The sequence below is a fragment of the Gouania willdenowi genome, chromosome 15 (assembly GCF_900634775.1).
Source record: "Gouania willdenowi chromosome 15, fGouWil2.1, whole genome shotgun sequence".
NCBI classification, from domain to species: Eukaryota; Metazoa; Chordata; class Actinopteri; order Blenniiformes; family Gobiesocidae; genus Gouania; species Gouania willdenowi.
This window is the reverse complement of record NC_041058.1, coordinates 35807566-35829605: the sequence shown is the minus strand read 5'-3', so window position 1 is coordinate 35829605 and position 22040 is coordinate 35807566. Positions and strand designations below refer to the sequence as shown.

General features: G+C 37.4%; 1 protein-coding gene and 1 pseudogene across 1 annotated transcript; both read right to left on the bottom strand.

Moving 5' to 3' along the window:
- Positions 1 to 464: 464 nt before the first annotated feature.
- kcnk18 (potassium channel, subfamily K, member 18) lies at positions 465 to 7654 on the bottom strand. Its single transcript, XM_028469271.1, has 3 exons — positions 7396 to 7654; positions 7187 to 7333; positions 465 to 1438 (listed from the first exon to the last, which is right to left on the bottom strand). Exons 1-3 carry the CDS (start codon positions 7622 to 7624, stop codon positions 603 to 605), a joined length of 1212 nt encoding a protein of 403 aa, XP_028325072.1. The 5' UTR covers positions 7625 to 7654; the 3' UTR covers positions 465 to 602.
- A 10618-nt stretch (positions 7655 to 18272) lies between these two features.
- LOC114476352 (uncharacterized) lies at positions 18273 to 21125 on the bottom strand (annotated as a pseudogene).
- Positions 21126 to 22040: the final 915 nt, after the last annotated feature.

Below are 22040 nucleotides of genomic sequence, written 5' to 3'. Positions count from 1 at the left end.
CTGTTAATTCAAACTGAAGTGTTGGTTGGACTTTATTAGTTCAATCATTCATTTATACTGTAGATGATTCCATTATAATAAACAACATGAATCTAGTAAAGCTCACCTGTACTGTCCAGTATCATGAATTTATTTCACTCACACTGTACACATTATTATTATTAGGAATAAAAAGTCACTGAATCAATTTAAAGTCACTGAATCGTTCTAAATTAATCAACATCATCCATGAATCGAATCGGTAAATATGAATTGTGATTCGAATCGACCACCGTAGAGTTTGCGTTCATGTTCAGTGAATATCCTGAGCAGATCAATAATCATATTTTACAGTATATATCAGCAGATACTTTAACTGCAGATATTGGTTGAGTTTTTAAAACTTCCAAATATCATTGATACGTATCGGTTCCATAAATCCATCATCACTTTATGTGTGATTGAAAATTAAATAATATTTCTGATTAGATTATTTGGTTTAATGAAATCTTTGATGTGTTACTTATTTAAAAACAATAATATAAAGGCACATGCACCCTTTCTATGTGGTTCATGCTAATAATAAAACAAGCCTTGTGATAAACATGTAGGACAACATTGTCCTAGTTGTAAACTTCTTCTTTCAAAGTCTCCACATTTCCTCTGCTGATAAACTTGATAAATTGTTGATAACAGCTGACGATACGAGTTTGGCTGAGTTTGAAGGCCATGGACATGATGGCCATGCCCACGATGATGAAAAGCGAGGTGATCATTAAGTAGTTGGGATGGTGAGGAATGATGTCCCCGAAGCCGATGGTGGTGAGTGTGATGAAGCAGAAGTAGTACGAATCAAAGTCCTTTAACTGTTTTTCCCACAAAGGAAGAATCAAACCCCCAAAGCAGATGTAGGCGAACACGATAAAGAGGATGAGAATGAAGGGCACATCCAGGGTTTCCATTCCATCTCCTAGTCCGGTGAAGTCCCAGATGACGTAGCCTTTAGGGGGCGGGGGCAACTGGTTCAGTTCTGGGCAGGATTTGGTCTGCAGCAGAGGTCCTTTCCTCACAAACGCCTCCCGGGCTAAGATCTTCTCAAAGATCTCCTTGTTGTTCTGGAGATGGCTGGACATGTGTCGTACGTGTTCTTGGCTCTGCAGGACCTGCCGGATGTCCAGGGGCTCCCGGATCACCATGTCGTGACTGAAGACGAAGGTACCGTCCTCCAGGGTGCGAGGCCTCCGGTTCATGGCCCTGTTATGGCTTTTCCAGGGTGACCACGTACGGGAGCGGAGTTTAATCCAAAGGCTGTGGAGGTAAACGTAAGCTCGAGACATCACCAGAGCCAGAAAGTCACCCACGTCCATGATCACCAGGAGCATGAGGGGGATCCCCATCATGGCGTACAGCACACACACCACCTTCCCTGGTAGAGTGACTGGGTAGATCTCTCCATAGCCTGAGAAAAAAAACAAGAAAGTTAGTCATGACTTTAGAACTGGAACAAAGGAGATCTGAGAACAACCAAATACACGAAGACCAGGGTCAGTGAAGAACTCCAGACATGCAGTATGGCTGTTTTTACTTCATTCATACTTCCAACACATTTCTGATGTTTTCACTGAAAGTTGCAGCAAAACAAAGGAGGATGTTTATTTTGGGGTTCACACAAAGCGATTGTGTAGTGGAGTGAGGAGATACTGGGAATACTGGGAACAATCTAGAACCAACATGGAGTCAAACACTGTTTATTTTTGTGTATTTTTCTGTCATTTGGTGTGTTTTTCTTGTGATTTCATGTGTTTTTGGAGTCATTTGTGTGTTTTTCTTGTCTGTACTTTTTTCTGTTATTTATGTGGGTTTTTCTATTTATTTCTGTGGATTTATTTGGTTATTTTGCATATTCTTCTGTTCTTTTGTGTATTTCTTTTGTCATTTTGTGTGTTTTGCCATCTTTTTTTTATCCAATCATCTTTGATTTATTGATCAAGGCCAGATTGTGTCTTTTAAAACAACAGCAGCTTTTATCCAACACTCTGATTATGTGTCAGAGTTGAACAATGAAGGATGTAAAGAGCTGAACACTTTGATCAAAATAATATGATATTTGCTAAGGTTTTGTTTGTTCATATGTGACAAAAATTAAAACTTTTTATTCCATTCATGGAACAACTTTTACCTACAACAGTGTGAAGTGACGCTACAGTTTGGTATCTTATATAATATGATGTAAGTCTATAGACAAACCCTAATGGACTTTGAAAGACTGATATATGGAGGCTGTTAACCAGCCTCTGTGGCGGATATGAAGTGATAGAGGAAAGGATGGAGCTCATACAGCTGATAATACGCTTTCTGTGGTGATGTTAAAGCTTCCTGTAGCTGCTCCATTAGCCATTAGCCATTAGCCATTAGCTGGCTTCCTTTTGCCCATCCTCACAGGACAAGTTTAAACGCTGCTTTGCATTTGGAGAGTTTATGTTTTACCAGCATTAAAAAGGCTCTGTTAGTGTAACTTAAGGCTTTTACTCTCATTCAGACACACTCAGTGAAAACAGACTTTACAGTAGAAGACGTTTCATTCATTCATCTATTTTAGCTGCATTATCCTGTGATTCCTAACTGAGGGGTGGGAGGAGCTACTTATCAGTTAAACTTAAAGGGAGCATTCAATGTTCTTAAAATCTTTGAAATGTACGTTTTATTAGATAAATTCTTAACTCAACACATTATTATTCACCATATTAATTTAATTTCCTTTTAAAAATGTCAATGTAAATCTCTTTTGTTTATCTCAGGGTTTGTATGTCTTCAACAGTTCGTGATTTACTCGCTAACTTCAGCCACCAGAGTGTGTCAGCGCACTGTTTAAGGGAGGGTAAAGGTCCCGTAGGAGAGCTCTTCTTCTCTGCTTTATTGTCTACTACTGTTTTTATCATTATTTTGTAAACAAAAGAGGTTTATTCCTAGTTTTTTTTTAGAGCAACCAAAAGACATTTTGACAGTTTTTTTTTTAAATTACTTCCAATCTCTGTATCATTTCAATAATTTCTTTTTTTTCTCTTTCATTTGGTCATTAATTCATCCTAACCTTTTATCATATTGTAATCCAAACCTTCATGCTATGATGCAGACGCTCTAGCACTGATATCTGATAAATATCTTCATGAAATCATCTCCATCCCTGTTGTGGTTGAAAAGGTGAAACTCTATCTGTGAGCGTTCCTTCAGTCTGAGCCTGTCACACATGTTCATTACATGAATCAGACCCACAGAGACACAAGGACAAACAGCTGCGACACACACACACACACACACACACACACACACACACACACACACACACACACACACACACACACAAAGATGAATGGCATTTTCATCTCAGACCTAAACTTAGATCAGACTGAAAATATCTCAGGATCCAAAAAGAATTCAACAACAAAAGAAATTATGAGAAAAAAAGTCATAATTATGAGTTAGTAAATTAATAATTGTGAATTAGTAAAGTCATAATTATGAGATAGAAACATTTTTGGTACATCCATCTGTACCCATGGCACTGACCATTTGTTGTTCAATAAACCATGCTACTTCAGCCACATCAGTTTTATTTGGATGGGTGTCGTGACACAGACTGTAACCGGACTAAATGATGATCCGTTATCAGTGTTGGGAACGTAACTTTAAGAAAGTAACTAGTTATAGTTACTCACTACTTGTTCCAAAAAGTAACTGCGTTAGTAACTGAATTACTCTAGAATAAATGTAACTCATTACCAAGGAAAGTAATTATTTAACTACTGTTAAAAAGAAAAAAAAAAAAGTTGCTCTATGTCAAATAATTCACATTTTTTAGATGTGTGTGTTGTCGTGAGGTGCTTCATTAATTTTGAGTTGTTTACAACAGATGTGGACAAAGTCTTCACTCCTCCTTCACTCACATGTACGTTCTTGTCTTTGACCATAATTAATATAAAGTAGCGTTTGTATCGTTACCTTAAAAATGACAACTTTTCATCAGATTGTTCCACACTCACCATTTCTGCTGATTCATCACATCTGTAGTGTGTGTGTGTGTGTGTGCTGGCACGTTGCCTTAGCCAATCATAATGTCTCACCTTGTTTTTAACCCACCTCCTCACTACAGCTGAGGATCCAGGGATGCTTTCGGATAACAGTTTATTCAATCAATACATGTAACGCACCGCATTTAACGTTCAGTAACGATAACAACGTAACGGCGTAAAAAGTAATTAGTTAAATTACCCCGTTACTGAAAAACAAACGCCGTTACCTAACACCGTTATTTTAAACGCTGTGCGTTATACACTCACACACTCACATACCTGCACGTATGTCACGTAGACGGTGATCAATAGTGAAGCACACCTTTTTTTTTTTACCTTGTCTGCACATGCTGTTGAAGGTTAACACTACAAGAAGTGCAATCTTTTAACAGCAATGCATATTTTATTATTGCGATTAAATAAATTTATTTATTTCATTGCATAATTGTGACCATCACCAGCCCTCCCTAGGGAAGGGTAAATACTTTATTAAAGGGAGGATGTAAAAAAGAGAGGGCAGTGTTACACCAAGGTGAGGGGTTGGAGGGGGGAGTTAACAGGGAGGAGGGATACAAGATAGGAAAACAAATGGGTGGGGAATAGTCAATAAGTTACAAGTGATGTGATGTGAAATTGTGGTTGTGTATATTGTGCTTATTGTTGTGTTGTCAAGCCAGTTTGGTGACCAGTGTGCGGCTTAGGAATAATGGTGGTGGCTGTGAACAGAGGAGGAAGTGAGTGAAAATTCCATAAAACAGGTATTTGGGAACAACGTGTCTGTGGTTGAGCCCAGTATGAGTGTTATCCCACAGCCCGAGGCCAGTGCGTCCATGACAAATGTGATTCCAAGAACCGCTACTGCAAAACCCATGGGCCGCCCCCGGGCCCGAAGAAGCAGTCGGGCCAGCAGAAAGAGCGGGAAATGCAGGGGCCCCCGGCGACCACCCCACGGCCAAGCAGCCCCCCAAACGCCCCCAAGATCCCAAGCCGAGAGGCAGCCATTGCCCCCCCATACACACCCGAGAAGGCCCCAAGGAGCCAAGGACCCAGCGCACCACGCCACCGATCCCAACCCCCAACCCCCAGGCCCCCCAGCCCCCCACCCTCCCCACCACCACCCACACCCCCGCACCCAGCCCCCCGAGGGGAGGGCCCAGAGAACTCCCCGCCCGAGACCCCAGCGGAGGAGCCGAAGCCCACGCCCAGCAGACGACCAGAGCCATGCCGAATGGGCAGCCGGCAGGCACCCGCCGGCGAGCCCAGAGCCAGCAGGGAACCGACCCCAGGCCAGGAGGACCCGGAACGGATGCAGCACCAGGAGCAGCCCGCCCAGGGCGGACGACCACACCCCAAGCCGCATAAGGCACCAGGGGACTCCCAGCGGCCCCCTGGTGCCTTATGCGGCTGGGAGTCCCCCCGCCGGTCCCCAGGCACCCCAACCTAGCCCCCCCGGGCGCCCCAGATGCTGATGCCGCCCGCGCCACGAGCTTCAGTTCTTTAAAGCCAGGGCCCCCTCCAGAGGCCAAGCCAGACCGCCCCGCCGGGATGAGGCCCCCTATTGTGGCCCCGACACCCTGCCTCACGGGGATTGCCCAAGCAGGGGCCGCACCAGAAGGTATGCAAGGGCGTGGCACGCGCCACCCGCCCCGGAAGACCCCCGCCAGGACCGGCCCGGTCAGCCGGCCAAGCACCCCGGGCCCCAGGAGCACCCCCCGGAACAAGGACCCCCCAAGGGCAAGCCCCCGGGCCAAGCCCCCCGGGACGCGCCCCCCACCCCACCCCAGGACCCGGCCACAGCCCAGCAGGACCGCACAGCCCTAGACGGCACAAGGCCAGCAGCCCCGGGCCCGCCGCCCCCCGGACAGCGCAAGCCACGGGGCAGGGCCCCCCGCCGGCCCGCGAGCAACCGGCGACCCCCACCGCGGGGACGGAGGCACCCCAACGGCACACATCCAGCGCAGGACAGCAGCCCCCAGCCAAAGATGCCCCGGACCCACCCACCAGTCCGCAGATGGCAGGACATACCCACCAGGCGGCCGAAAAGAAAAAAAAAAAAAAATAAATAAAAAATAGTGAAGCACACCTGATCGACGTGTGTGTGTGTGTGTGTGTGACTCTCTACCTTGGACACAAATCTCCTCCGTTGGTTCTCTCACACACACACTGCTGAGAAATGTGCAGCTTTCAACACAGCAGCCATTGCCGTCAATAACTTCCGGGTGAGGTCTGTCCGTCTAAATAGTGAACGGTCACTAGTGAAATGTCATCACCAAATAAAGAACAGTAAAAAAGTATTTTTCCTCAAAAGATCTGGCACACACCGGAAGTGAGCTGTGCAGTGAAATAGATATAGATGGTGCGCTAGCGCCCCCTCACACTCTGAGGTCAAAAGCTGAATAGGTTTCACTTGCCATGCCGTCCAGAAGTGAAATTGTTGTTGACAAAGCTCCACACACACACACACACACACACACACACACACACACACACACACACACACACACAGACTGAGTCAAAATGCTTCTGAGACCGAGACCTTTAAAATTTGGTCTCCACAACACTTCTTTCTACAGTGAATAGAACAAAAGGAAGGCTTGACTTTGTGGATGCTCCTCACTGAGGATGTTCAGAGTTGTTGTTGTTGTTATTTTCTCCATGTTTCTGTGTTTCCAACACAAACAACAGATGTGCTGCCGTGTCATGAGATATATGTTGTTGGAGAGTATGGAGGCTATATTAAATAATTGTTTATGTTTCTTTAATGGTGTTTATGATGTTGATTTTGTTAGATGATAAATACTTGTTCAATGGGATCTTGTTGGGTTTTTTCTTTCTTATTACAAATTTTATATTTTGATAAGCGCATTGAGATGACTTTGTTGGAAATTGCTTTATACAAATAAAATTGATTTGAATTGAATTAACACTTGACAGTAGAAACATATGAAATAATCATTGGTGGTCTGGATTTGCAACGTGCCTACCCAACCCTAGTGGTCACAGCACGTCACTGGAACTATCATATCATTAGATTGATGACAATGTACAGCCCTACTGATGAACCTTCCTCTGAGGATGATGATGAACAATTACTGATCAGTAGTAACTAATGTATTGATTGATTGTGATCATCTTACCTACGGTGGTGAACACAGTGCAGCAGAAGAACATGGATCCCAGGAAGCTCCATCTCTCTGGGCTCTGGAACCACACTGACTTGAAGTCTGTCCTTATCTTCTCCTTCACCACGTGCACGGCATGCTCGTGCGTGGAACTGCTGTTACCTGCACACAGAGCGTGTGTGTGTGTGAGTGAGGACTGATGATGATGATGGTGATGGACTCACTGGTGACGTTCTGCACGATGAGGACCAGATCTCTCAGGAACTCGTGGTACTCCTGCTGTAGAGGAGAAGGGCTGCGACCCTCGATGTGTTTGAAGATCAAAGCCCCCAGGGCTGCGTAAGCCACGAGGGACAAACAGAGGAGGAGGTGAGGGACGATCCTCCAGAGCCGGGCTGTGCACCTATGAGCCTCCTCTGAGGGACTCACACAATTCCTCTTCGTCACAGACATTCCTGGTTCTCTGTGTGCTGCTCTATGAGCATAGCTCTCTGAGTGTGTGACACACACACACACACACACACACACACACACACACACACACACACACACACACACACACACACACACACACACACACACACACACACACACACACACCATCTGAGCACCAATCACAGCCTGAAGGCTTTAATAATCTACGGGTTGCCGTTTGTAAAGTTACACGTGAAATAAACAAACAAATCACATTAGAAAAGTATGTGATTTTTTTATTACGTAACTTTTGACCTGATTTACAGCAATAAATAGTAATATTTACTTTTTTTTTTTAAATTACGTCAATGTTAAATCTTAATGTTGAATTTAAACATTAATATTAAATCTAAATCTAAATGTTACATTTAATGTTGTGTTAAATATTAATATCTAGTTGTTAAATCTAAATGTCACGGGTGAACCTACATATTTAGCTAATATGCAAATTCACTGTAAGTTCCAAAATAAATGCTCATAGATTTAGATTTAACGTTTAGATTTAACATTTAGATTTAACGTTTAGATTTAATATTTAGATTTAACGTTTAGATTTAACGTTTAGATTTAACATTTATGATTTACATTTATCATTTATATTTAAATGTTATATTTAGATGTCACATTTAGCATTTAGATTTAACACTGACATATTACGTAAATATCACAAATTTAACAATCATTGCTGTAAATTTGGTCAACATTAACATGAAAAAAATTCACACTTATTTTTAAACGTGGTTTGTTGGAAAATGTTTTTCACTGTTTATTTTAGCATCAGTAACTTTACAATCAGCGACCCATACCAATCCAAAGGTTCGTGAATCCTTTGAGTAAGAGAATGAACTTAAAGTCAAATGTCACAAATATTATATACGGCATATATTTACAGATTAAAAACAATCTTTATTAATGAGAGGTGACGACAACTGTGAGTTATTGTCTCTTCTTGTGAGTCAGGTTTTGTGTCCTCGGGTTATTTTTACTTTGTTGTTTTTTGTACATAAACATGTCCGTCTTCTGTCCGTCAGTCAATGCGTCTCCTCACCGTGACATAAAGTACTTCATTCTGATTTCTATGGTTTGCTTTGCAGACGAATCACGTGTGAAGTCATGATTGCAGAGAACATGATCTATAAACAACAGATACTTCTTTAATACATGGCTAATGTAAGGAATACTTGGTAAAAACAAACGACAACATGCTCTGACACTACCAAGGGTTAGACATTGGTGTGGATTTACAACTTTATTCATTTCTTTATTTGTTCATCGATAAATCATTATTACTACATAATTACATTATTTGTTTATTGTTCTACGATGGAATGCATTTCCTGTTTTAATGATGTACTATGAAGCTGGATCAGTATATCCTGATAACGCTCCATTAACTTCACCTAACCAAACTGCAGCTGTACTATGAAGCAGGATATTAACACGACACAGGTGATTTCAGGTAAAATCCAGCTTTAATAATCACATAAGGCTGATATTATTCTGATTGGTGTTAATTTGACCTTTATTGAATGTTTGTGTGTGTTTTCTGTGGCTCTGTTTGCTCCAGTCTGTAGTTTTTTATCATCTTTGTGTGAATGTGTGTTTGTTCTCTTCCTCCTGTTAAACCTGTTCCTGTTTAGCTTTTAGCTTTCAGTCCATGTTTGTTTGGGTTATTGTGCTCATTTATTTGTTTATATATATAAATTGTCTTTATGTCCTGACAAAAATTCAGATCTTATGTTCTCTGAAAAAGGAACAAAGAAATTCCATCATCTGTAGAAGCTGTAAACCTGTAATAACTTCAACCAATGGCGACCCCTCGCGTGCACGAGCTCACACTGAAAGCGTGTCATCGCTGACAGAGTGAAAATGGAGTTTTTAGTCAGATTTTTTAACGTGTACTAGTACAGTGCCCGTCTGAAGTATGTATTCATATAGTGGGAGGAGCTTAAGTAGAGTTGTCAATTATGGCCAAATGAGTATGTGTTTGAAGGTTGTATGTACATAGAGGTGTACATACTGTACTCTGTAGTGTTATAAAGGGTTTGTTTGTGGGTGTAAAATAAAATAGTGTGTGATTTATCTGGTTTAATTCTATGAGACATGAATATGATAAATGAATTTGTTGTTTTTACTCATATTTAATTTTTTTTGTTTGGTGTATTTTTCTGTAATGTATGTTTTTGGAGTCATTTTGTATTTTTTTGTGCATTTTTGTTGTCGTTTTGTGTACTTTTTGTATAAATATTGTTTAGTTTATTGTTTTATTTTACTAATTTAGTATTTTTATTATAAATACCTTATGTGTGGTGGAGGCGTGTTTTGTGTGTGTGTGTGAGAGAGAGAGAAAAGAGAGACACTTGCTACCTGTCGCTACCTCCATCTCTTCTGTGGGTTATCTCTCACACACACACATACATCAGCCGTGCGCATGCACATAATCCATCACAGGTTGTTGAGAGAAAAGAAAATGGATCCGTAAAGTACCACAAAAAATAAACGTTTGTAACTGTTATGTTCTGTTGGGTGTTTTGTTATTCTGTGTCTTTGTTTATTCTGAGTGTTGTCGGTGTTTCAGGGATTCCTGTTTGTGGCTCCACCCCTCAGTGATGTCTGTGTGCTTGGTTGGTGATTGATTAGCTCCCTCGTGTTTCCACCCAGGTGTGGCCCATTCCCAATCAGGCCTCCTCCACTATTTAGCTGAGTGTTTGGACACAGTATGGCTGTGGGATCATTGTATGTTGTCTCTCCTTGTGTCCTGCTGCGTTTTGTTCCCTGTACCTCCTGCCTCGTTGGATTTAAGTTACTTTTGTTTGGTAAATAAACATGGACTTGTTCCAAGAACGCTATTCCTGCATCCTGCCTCCATCTTTCCCTGCATTTGGGTCCATACCCACAACTAACCGTGACAGTAACACCAAAGTCGCAACTCTCTCTCTAAACGGCTCGGTGTGCGTTCAGCATGTACGTCCCGGGACCCTCACACACGGCTAATATGCACGCACATCAGTGTGTGTGTGTTTACATTGTAGCTGCTAGCATCTTAACATAAGAAGAAAAACTCACCCTTGCGCAGAATAAACGTTAATCACAGTGGACACATCCTCTCATTCCTCTGTCTCAAGAAGCAGAATGTTTGTGATAAGGTTGGCTAATGGCCGTCAGCACAGCCGCCGCCCACAGTATTGAGACGGAGGAGGAAGTGGAGTCCAGTTTGGGATCACGGGAATAATTTTAAATAACCATGAAATATGAACTTAAATAACTTTTATACATTTGTTTTTAATATTGACCTTCCTTTTTAAACCAAAACAAAGTGCGACACAATGAAGTCATGATCCGGTGACCCGAAACCCAAAGTACCGCGCTCAATACCGAAAAGGATTATAGTATAGATATATATATAATGATAAAGTTTAGTGTTTACTTACTGCTGAATGAGACATGAGATGATGTAGTTTCTACACAATGCAAGTGATGAGCTGAGCTCCTCTTCTGGAGCACCGGCGCTCGTGCATGTGAGTGAGGGGCGTGGCTTGAGAGGGAGCACAAAGGGGGGGGGGGGGTAAAGGCGGAGCCCTCAGAGAATGCTACATCCAAGATCATGCTAGCTTTCAAAAATGACTTTCCTTGCCTTTAAACAAAGTGGCCCTTTGTAGAAGTCTGTAGGGCGTAGTGTGGGTATTGGAACACAGCCTGTATGTTCTGATGGTTGTCGTGTGTAACTTAGGGAAACCAGATTTTTAAACTCAGTTATAAGATGACAGAATTTCCAAAAAAACTCTTTGCGTATGCTTTCATTTGTAGTGCAAAAAGGTCGAAAAACAAATAAAAGAATGGCAAGACCACTTATATCACCAAGATGACACTGAAAAATATAAGAAGCTCCTTTTATTAAAGACTGAATATAATGAACTCAGTGCTAACAAAATAGCTACAAACTTATTGTGGTTGAAACAGTCATACTATGATCAGGGGGAGAAGGCAGGGAAGCTCAAACAAATACAATCAGATAGAGCCATTTACTGAATGACACTCCACGATGGAGAAAACGTCCTAGACCCAACACGTATAAACAATGCTTTTGCAATTTCCAATCCTACCTGAAGAGACTAAAAATAGTGTAGAAGAACTAATGAACAGTGGAAAGGCCCCGGGCCCTGACGGACTCCCGATTGAATTTTATAAGAGATTCTCTGACAAATTATTGCCTCACCTGCTTGAAATGTTTAATGAGTCCTATGAGAATAGTATCTAGTTCTGTCATTTAAAAACCAGGTAAAACTCCAACAGAAATGGGTTCATATTGCCCCGTATCACTAATGTTCTGTCACACAACAATATTTTGCAAGGCCTTAGCTCGTAGGATTGAATCACACACTCCAAAACTAATTTCTAATGATTAAAATGGATTTATTCTGTCGACTTTTGAATATATTGTATGAAAAATAATCTGCCGCTGACCAAAACCCTCAAAGCATTTTGTCTGGGAGAAAAATATTTTAAATGGCTCCGATTATTATACACAGAACCTAACGCTAAAGTTGGAACAAATAGTCAGATGTCAACGCCTATAAAACTTTGTAGATCCAGCCAACAGGGACGTCCCCTTAGCCCACTGTTATTTATTTTTACCACTGAGTCGCTTGCTATGGCTAAACGCAACTCCCCGAGCTGACTGGGATAAAAATAGGACAAACAGAACATCAGTTATCCATTTTTGTGGATGATATTTTTTAATTTCTAACTAACTTGAAGAAGTCAGTTCTTGTGTTTTTGGTGATTTCTCTGGATACAAAGTTAACCAGAAGAAAAACTTCCTGTTATTTCTGAACAAAAACACCCTGAAATAAAGAAAATGGTTTCTATCAATAATGACCCTCTCGTACAAAAGGTTTTAGAATTATGAGAAAGATGGGATGTGATCATAGGTTGCATTATTATGATAAAAATATCGATTCTTCCAAAGTTTCTCTATCTTTTTAATCTATTCCTCTACATATTCCTGCCTCTTTGTTTTCATCATTAAATAAAAACTTTACCAAATTTATATGGAATAATAAACAACCCAGGTTACGTCTTTCTCTGCTGTATTTACCTTTTTATTTTATTAAATAAATAAACTGGACTGAACTTGTGAAAATCCAGGACAAATCAATGGTTTGGGGGAAATCGACCAACACTGTCCCGGGTAAATCTGGGCGTCTGGTTACCCTACCCTGGAGGCCTCTCTGTTGGTCCATGTATGGTCTATGTATGGTCCATGTGGTCCATGTATGGTCTATGTATGGTCCATGTGGTCTATGTATGGTCTATGTATGGTCCATGTACCACACAGTACCTGGTACTGCTAACAGTGCTGAGGTTTTGCTTGGACAATCCCAGAATGATGGTGTAGGTTCTTCATGTGACTCCACTGCCCATAAATGGTTTGAGCCTCTAACAGCTCTGTTAACTGTTCAGTGTCACAGTAAACATGGACCTGAGTTAGCTCACATAAACACTGATGCTCACTGCCTTATGTAGACACATGAAGCACCACCACACCATCACAGAATTAAAGGTTTGAGATGGTTCCAGAGGTTATTTTTAGGTGCACATGGAGGAGGTGGTGATAGGTTTACACACTGCTAAGTGTTGGTGTGTAAAAACAAAGCCTGGGGCTGGTTCAACAGATGTAGATACATGTAGATATGGAACAGGAGGAGATGATGATCCACCACTGACAGGAAACACTTCAGGAACTTTGTTTTTCACATGAATTCTATCAGTCAACCAACGATTCATCACATTAATGACCAGTGATAATAATAATAATAATAATATCACAATAACGGATGCACTTTAACAGAATGTGTTAGTTTACTAATGGATTTAGTGATTCATTCATTAAATAACTGACTTTCAAGTGGTTTAAAGAGTTTAATACAGAAATAAAATCTGAGTAGTTAGAACAATTTGAACAATAACACGTTACAAAAGGAGGATTTGCGTAGTGTGAAACAAGTTAGTACTTTATTTCAGTTGTTTTTGTGTGTGATTTGGAGGCAAAGCTCGTAAAAACTCCTAACAGAGCTTTGGATTAACGTATTCTGATAACTCTCCGTTAGCTTCACCACAACTACCAGGGTTTTCTAACCTGGATCAGTGCATTCACATCAAAGGGGCGGGGCTAGCCATGTAGAAACAGTGCAGAGCCGCCTACGTTAGCATGGAGGAACAGACAATTATTGCTACCAAAGAAGAGGAATTATAATCTGCAGTAACACTGTTAGAAGGAAGGAATGAAGACAATTCATCACATGATTAACATGTTTCTGCCTCATTGTGGGCGGAGTCTGTACTCTGACTAGTACTACCAGTGAATCTATTGGCTTTACTAGTATTACTAATAGACTAAAACATCCTACGAGTACTACCAGTGAGGTATTTTAAGTGTACTAGCAGTACTAGTAAACAAAAAAACAAAATGTAACTTTTACTTTTACTTTTTAAAACAAATATCTGTATTTTCTACTGCATACATTTATAAATGAGCTCGTTACTGTTAAGACCTGAAAGATGACGTCACAACGTAAAAAGACTCAAACCAACAACCACCACACTGGAGGTGAAGCTAATGCTGGTCATTCCACACATCTGGAGAACATGATTCTCTTCAGGTTAAATGAAAAACTTTAGTAGTTTGAGCTTTTTTTTGTTCGACAGCTCCAAGAGTTTCATGGTTTATATTTTCAAGTTTTTGAAAATGTTCAACTCAAAACTGCTCTCGGTTTTATTGAGCTTCTTTTTTTTTTTGACACATTTTTTTTTTTACATATTTTATTTAGAATGAGTTCTAAATTCTCCAGGTTTTCAATGGTAACACATTTAATTCATTTCCATGTAACAGTTTTCTAAAAGTTCTTAAAAAAATTAAAAATATAGAATTTGCTGGTTTAAAAACCCTGTCTTATCATCAAAAGGACATTTGTTTTACTTTTTTTTACTTAAGTACATTTAGTAGCATATACTTTTTCACTTTTACTCAAATAAGGGAACAACTTCAAAACTTTTACCAGAGTCATGTTTTATCCAGCTCTCTGATTGGTTGAAATACTTTCTAAAGCCAATGACAAGCCTGAATTTATTATCCCCGCCCCCTTATGAGCATATGATGCTAACTCGTGACACTTTTTGAGTCACTACAGAAGTTTAGTAGTAAACCTAATCTGAGCACTAATAGAGATTATTAGATGGTTGATATCATATTTATGTCTTTGCATAGTATTAAACCCACTATTATACTATAATACTGTAATACTATAATACTGTAATACTGTAGTACTATAATACTGTAATACTATAACACTGTAATACTGTAGAACTATAATACTGTAATACTATAATACTGTAATACTGTAATACTGTAATACTATAATACTGTAATACTGTAGTACTATAATACTGTAATACTATAACACTGTAATACTGTAGAACTATAATACTGTAATACTATAATACTGTAATACTGTAATACTATAATACTGTAATACTGTAATACTATAATACTATAATACTATAATACTGTAATACTGTAATACTATAATACTGTAATACTGTAATACTATAATACTACAATACTATAATTCTGTAATACTGTAATACTTTAATACTGGAATACTATAACACTGTAATACTGTAATACTATAATACTGTAATACTATAATACTGTAATACTGTAATACTATAATACTGTAAGACTGTAATACTATAATACTGTAATACTATAAAACTTTAATACTGTAAGACTATAAAACTGTAATACTGTGTTATGGTCATTTTTATATTCATCATCATATCCTCAAATGTATGTTCATGTGTACAATTTGTCATGTTTTAATACATGACGACTCCATTAATCTTTACACTTTTGAACAGCTGAATCATGATTAAACAGTACAGATCGTATTATTCTCAGTGCAGCACAGTCTCTGCCAAGGCCAGAATCTCTGCTCACATGCAGACATACACTGACGCACACACTTATCAAGAAGATAAAGACTGGAACCAAACCTTCTCATAACATCTTCATCATCCTCCAACAATTCCACTATGGGCATCTGACTCCCTCCCTTTTGTCTCTCACTGTTGGGACCTTTTCTTATCTGTATAAAAAGCTTAAGCTGAAACTGTTAGAGGGCGCGGCACTTCCTTCAGACGTCCGCCTGGACGGACGCTAATTTTGTTTCATTTTGTTCCATCTTGTACCTTTTTTACTTAGCAATAGAATAAACTTTTTATATAAAATCATCAATGCTTCTCCTGGATTCCATCATTCAACCAGAGCAATGAATCATGTCTCCAAATAAGGTCAACCGTGAATTCAGCCGTAACAACTGTAATACTATAAAACTGTAATACTATAAGACTGTAATACTTTAATACTGTAAGACTATAATACTGTAATACTATAAAACTGTAATACTGTAATACTATAATACTATAATACTGTAATACTATAATACTACAATACTATAATTCTGTAATACTGTAATACTTTAATACTGGAATACTATAACACTGTAATACTGTAATACTATAATACTGTAATACTGTAATACTATAACACTGTAAGACTGTAATACTATAATACTGTAATACTATAAAACTGTAATACTGTAAGACTATAAAACTGTAATACTGTAATACTATAAAACTGTAATACTATAAGACTGTAATACTTTAATACTGTAAGACTATAATACTGTAATACTATAAAACTGCAATACTGTAATACTATAAAACTGTAATACTATAAGACTGTAATACTTTAATACTGTAAGACTATAATACTGTAAGACTATAAAACTGTAATACTGTAATACTATAAAACTGTAATACTATAAGACTGTAATACTTTAATACTGTAAGACTATAATACTGTAATACTATAAAACTGTAATACTGTAAGACTATAAAACTGTAATACTGTAAGACTGTAATACTTTAATACTGTAAGACTATAATACTGTAATACTATAATGCTGCAATACTATAATACTGTAATACTGTAATAATATAAGACTGTAATACTATAATACTACAATACTATAATTCTGTAATACTGTAATACTTTAATACTGTAAGACTGTAATACTATAAGACTGTAATACTATAATACTGTAATACTATAATACTGTAATACTTTAATACTGTAAGACTGTAATACTATAATACTGTAATACTGTAAGACTGTAATACTAAGACTGTAATACTATAATACTGTAATACTATAATACTTTAATACCGTACGACTGTAAGACTGTAATACTATAATACTACAATACTATAATACTGTAATAATATAAGACTGTAATACTATTATACTACAATACTATAATATTGTAATACTTTAATACTGTAAGACTGTAATACTATAATACTGTAATACTTTAATACGATAATACTATAATAAAGTAAGACTGTAATACTATAATACTGTAATGCTTTACAGTCTTCTTGCTTCTCTCGACGAGGACAGTCGCACTCTCTGTTTCTCCCTCCCTTCCTTTCTTATCTCTCTCCCAGCTGCTGCTTTGTCTGGTCTTGTGAGCCTAACAAGAGCCTCTCTCTGTAACTCATCCAAAACCGGCTTATCTCCCTTTCGGCTCCCCAGCCAGCCAAGGCTAAAGCCAAGGTTGTCTCATCTCTTATCACCAGGAAGTTTCTGCAGACGGCGGCTCTTACCCCCACTCCCTCCCCCCGCTCCTTCCCTACATTCCCACCTGGAACTGTTGATGCTGAACTTTTCCACACGTCATCTGGTTGTCAGTAACGCAGCTACAGGTCTTCAACTTCAAATGCCTCGTCGGCCATCTTTCCCCACCTCCCATCCACAGCTGCATGGAGGCGTGGTTGCAGCGCCCATTGGCAGCACGCCCATGTCCCCAAATAGCTGGAATCCTGTTGTTCTTCCCACCTGACCCCCTCCCCCAGCCAACCTCCCACCCAACCCTTCCTACATGCCTTGTCTCGAGTTGTTTGACTGTGTCATGCTTACATTTATGTTTGCAGAGGCGGTTTTTTTCCTGGTTTCACACTGTTTTCTCTGTTTAGGGAAATCAGTTTCAAACTGGCAGTTTTTTTCCCCTCACCCCTCCTCTCCTCCTGTTGTTGATCCTTTTTTTCACCTAAATATGTGGGCGCCACAAATGGCTGCTCCGGTGTGTTGATGTGTCTTCTTTCACTGCAACTACCAAGTCAAATTCCTCGTATTGTTCTAAACTGTACCTGGTCAATAAAGCTGATTCTGATTCTGATTAATACTGTAATACTATATGACTGTAATACTATAATACTGTAATACTATAATGCTACAATACTATAATACTGTAATACTGTAATAATAAAAGACTGTAATAATGTAATACTGTAATACTGTACTACTGAAATACTTTTATACTGTAAGACTGTAATACTATAATACTACAATACTATAATACTGTATTACTGTAATACTTTAATACTGTACTACTATAATACTGTAATACTGCACTACTATAATACTGTAATACTATAACACTGTAATACTGTAATACTATAATACTGTAATACTGTAATAATATAAGACTGTAATACTATAATACTACAACACTATAATACTGTAATACTTTAATACTGTACTACTATAATACTGTAATACTGCACTACTATAATACTGTAATACTATAACACTGTAATACTGTAATACTATAATACTTTTATACTGTAAGACTGTAATACTATAAAACTATAAGACTGTAATACTGTAATGCTACATACTATAATTCTGTAATACTGTAATACTTTAATACTGTGAGACTGTAATACTATAATACTGTAATACTATAATACTGTAATACTTTAATACTGTAAGACTGTAATACTGTAATACTATAATACTGTAAAACTGTAATACTATAACACTGTAATACTGTAATACTTTAATACTGTAAGACTGTAATACTGTAATACGATAATACTGTAATACTGTAATACTTTTATACTGTAAGACTGTAATACTATAAAACTGCAAGACTGTAAGACTGTAATACTATAATACTATAAGACTGTAATACTGTAATACTGTAAGACTGTAAGACTGTAATACTATAATACTATAAGACTATAAGACTGTAATACTTTAATACTGTAAGACTGTAATCCTATATGACCGTAATACTATAATACTATAATGCTACAATAGTATAATACTGTAATACTGTAATAATATAAGACTGTAATACTATAATACTACAATACTATAATTCTGTAATACTGTAATACTTTAATACTGTAAGACTGTAATACTATAAGACTGTAATACTATAATACTGTAATACTATAATACTGTAATACTGTAAGACTGTAATACTATAATACTGTAATACTGTAATACTAAGACTGTAATACTATATGACCGTAATACTATAATACTATAATGCTACAATAGTATAATACTGTAATACTGTAATAATATAAGACTGTAATACTATAATACTACAATACTATAATTCTGTAATACTGTAATACTTTAATACTGTAAGACTGTAATACTATAAGACTGTAATACTATAATACTGTAATACTATAATACTGTAATACTATAATACCGTAAGACTGTAAGACTGTAACACTATAATACTACAATACTATAATACTGTAATAATATAAGACTGTAATGCTATTATACTACAATACTATAATATTGTTATACTGTAATACTAAAAGACTGTAATACTATAATACTTTAATACTGTAAGACTGTAATACTATAATACTGTAATACTGTAATGCTTTAATACTGTACTACTATAATACTGTAATACTATATGACTGTAATACTATAATACTGTAATACTATAATGCTACAATACTATAATACTGTAATACTTTAATACTGTAAGACTGTAATACTATAATACTGTAATACTGTACTACTATAATACTATAATACTGTAATACTGCACTACTATAATACTGTAATACTATAATACTGTAATACTGTAGTACTATAATACTGTAATACTGTAATACTATAACACTGTAATACTGTAGAACTATAATACTGTAATACTGTAATACTATAATACTGTAATACTATAATACTGTAATACTATAATACTGTAACACTGTAATACTATAATACTGTAACACTGTAATACTATAATACTGTAATACTATAATACTATAATACTGTAATACTATAATACTACAATACTATAATTCTGTAATACTGTAATACTTTAATACTGGAATACTATAACACTGTAATACTGTAATACTATAATACTGTAATACTGTAATACTATAATACTGTAAGACTGTAATACTATAATACTATAAGACTGTAATACTTTAATACTGTAAGAATGTAATACTATATGACCGTAATACTATAATACTGTAATACTTTAATACTGTAAGACTATAATACTGTAATACTATAATACTACAATACTATAGTACTGTAATACTGTAATAATATAATACTGTAATACTTTTATATTACAATACTATAATATTGTAATACTGTAATACTTTAATACTGTAAGACTGTAATACTAAAAGACTGTAATACTATAATACTGTAATACTTTAATATGTAAGACTATAATACTGTAATACTATAATACTGTAATACTGTAATACTATAATACTATAATACTGTAATACTATAAGACTGTAATATGATAATACTATAATAAAGTAAGACTGTAATGCTATAATACTGTAATACTGTAATGCTTTAATACTGTACTACTATAATACTGTAATACTATATGACTGTAATACTATAACACTGTAATACTTTAATACTGTAAGTCTATAATACTGTAATACTATAATGCTACAATACTATAATACTGTAATCATAAGAGACTGTAATACTGTAATACTATAATACTGTAATACTGTAATACTATAATACTGTAGTCCTGTAATACTGTAATACTATAATACTGTAATACTGTAACTGTGTAACTCTGTCCCATATCAAAGCATACAGTACATCTTCCAATGTGGTTACTTCAGTAATGAGCCTCTAAAACCACCAGAGAAGAACATTGTCTGATACATTGAAATGGATATGGTTTAATACAGTAAATCATGTGACACAGATAATTGTTCACTTAAGGCTGAGAGATCAATGGTGAGCTAATGGCCTCAGACAGACTGGAGCTCTACAGTTAGTGCCAAACCTCCTGCAGCAGCCACACTCAACCATTACTTATTATTATCAATATTAATGCAAAGGAGGTTTCACACAAGTTATATGGCATTTCTCCCAAATCATATAATACAGCTTTTTACAAAACTTCATAATCAGATGCCACAAATGATTTGTGCTACTGTAATAAACTGTTCCTGTCCACTAATGAGACAGAGGGACACGTCACAGACCTAACACTGTCCACCAATAGGACAGAGCTGTATTTTTGATTCCGAACGCTTTCATTTTGCGAAAGAAGGTAGAACTTTATTGTTCGCTGCATCAGAACTATTGTTCTACTTAGACTATCAAGATCATGTAAAAACTGGTTTATAGTTTTGAGTCTTCACTTTCAACCCGACTTTAAAAGAACCCTTTGTGTGGCTGCATCTGGCCGCAGGTTTGTCTTGAATTGGTCATGTGATTCGCGCGCGACATCTCCAGCCTATTAGGGTTTGTAGAGTAAGAAGTAAGAACTGCTCCAGTGAAGGAACAAACCTTTAGATTATTAAAAACTATTGGAAAATGGATTCCCTATGAATCATTCCCTCGGGCTTTACATCCAGCTGGTCTCTCTCTTATTCCCACACCGTGTGACACAGCTGTCAGTTCTCCACTGGCAATAGAATCAGACAGAAAATCCATCCGTCCATGTTCTTTAGCAGCTTCTTCCATCACTCTGGGTCACAAGGGTCTGCTGGTGCTTTTATCTGCTTCACCTCAGATAATAATGAAACATCACCTCTGAGTAGTTACATTTTACACAGTGGAAAAGACTTTGGCTCCCAGTGAAGATGGAGGTGTAACATGAAGGGAAGTGAGTTCTGAACTCTGTTCAAAGCAGTTAAAGTCACTTTCTCCAACCATTGAAAAGCTGTTACTAACTTTATTGATTGACTGTTCATGTTAAACCAATGCAGCCGCTCAGTGTTCTACTCATCAATAAAGACATGAATGAAACATGGTGGAAAAGCTGGACGGACCCGAGACCTTGAATACATGGAAACTCTGGTAAAAACTAATAATATTGATATAAATAATGTTGATGAACTGAAAATACAAAGGTCAATGTTGGTTCCACACCAAGAGGGAAATGACTGGAAATGCTCAAAACTATAGAATTACATCTATTCAGGAGGAAATACTGTTTCATTCAATTAT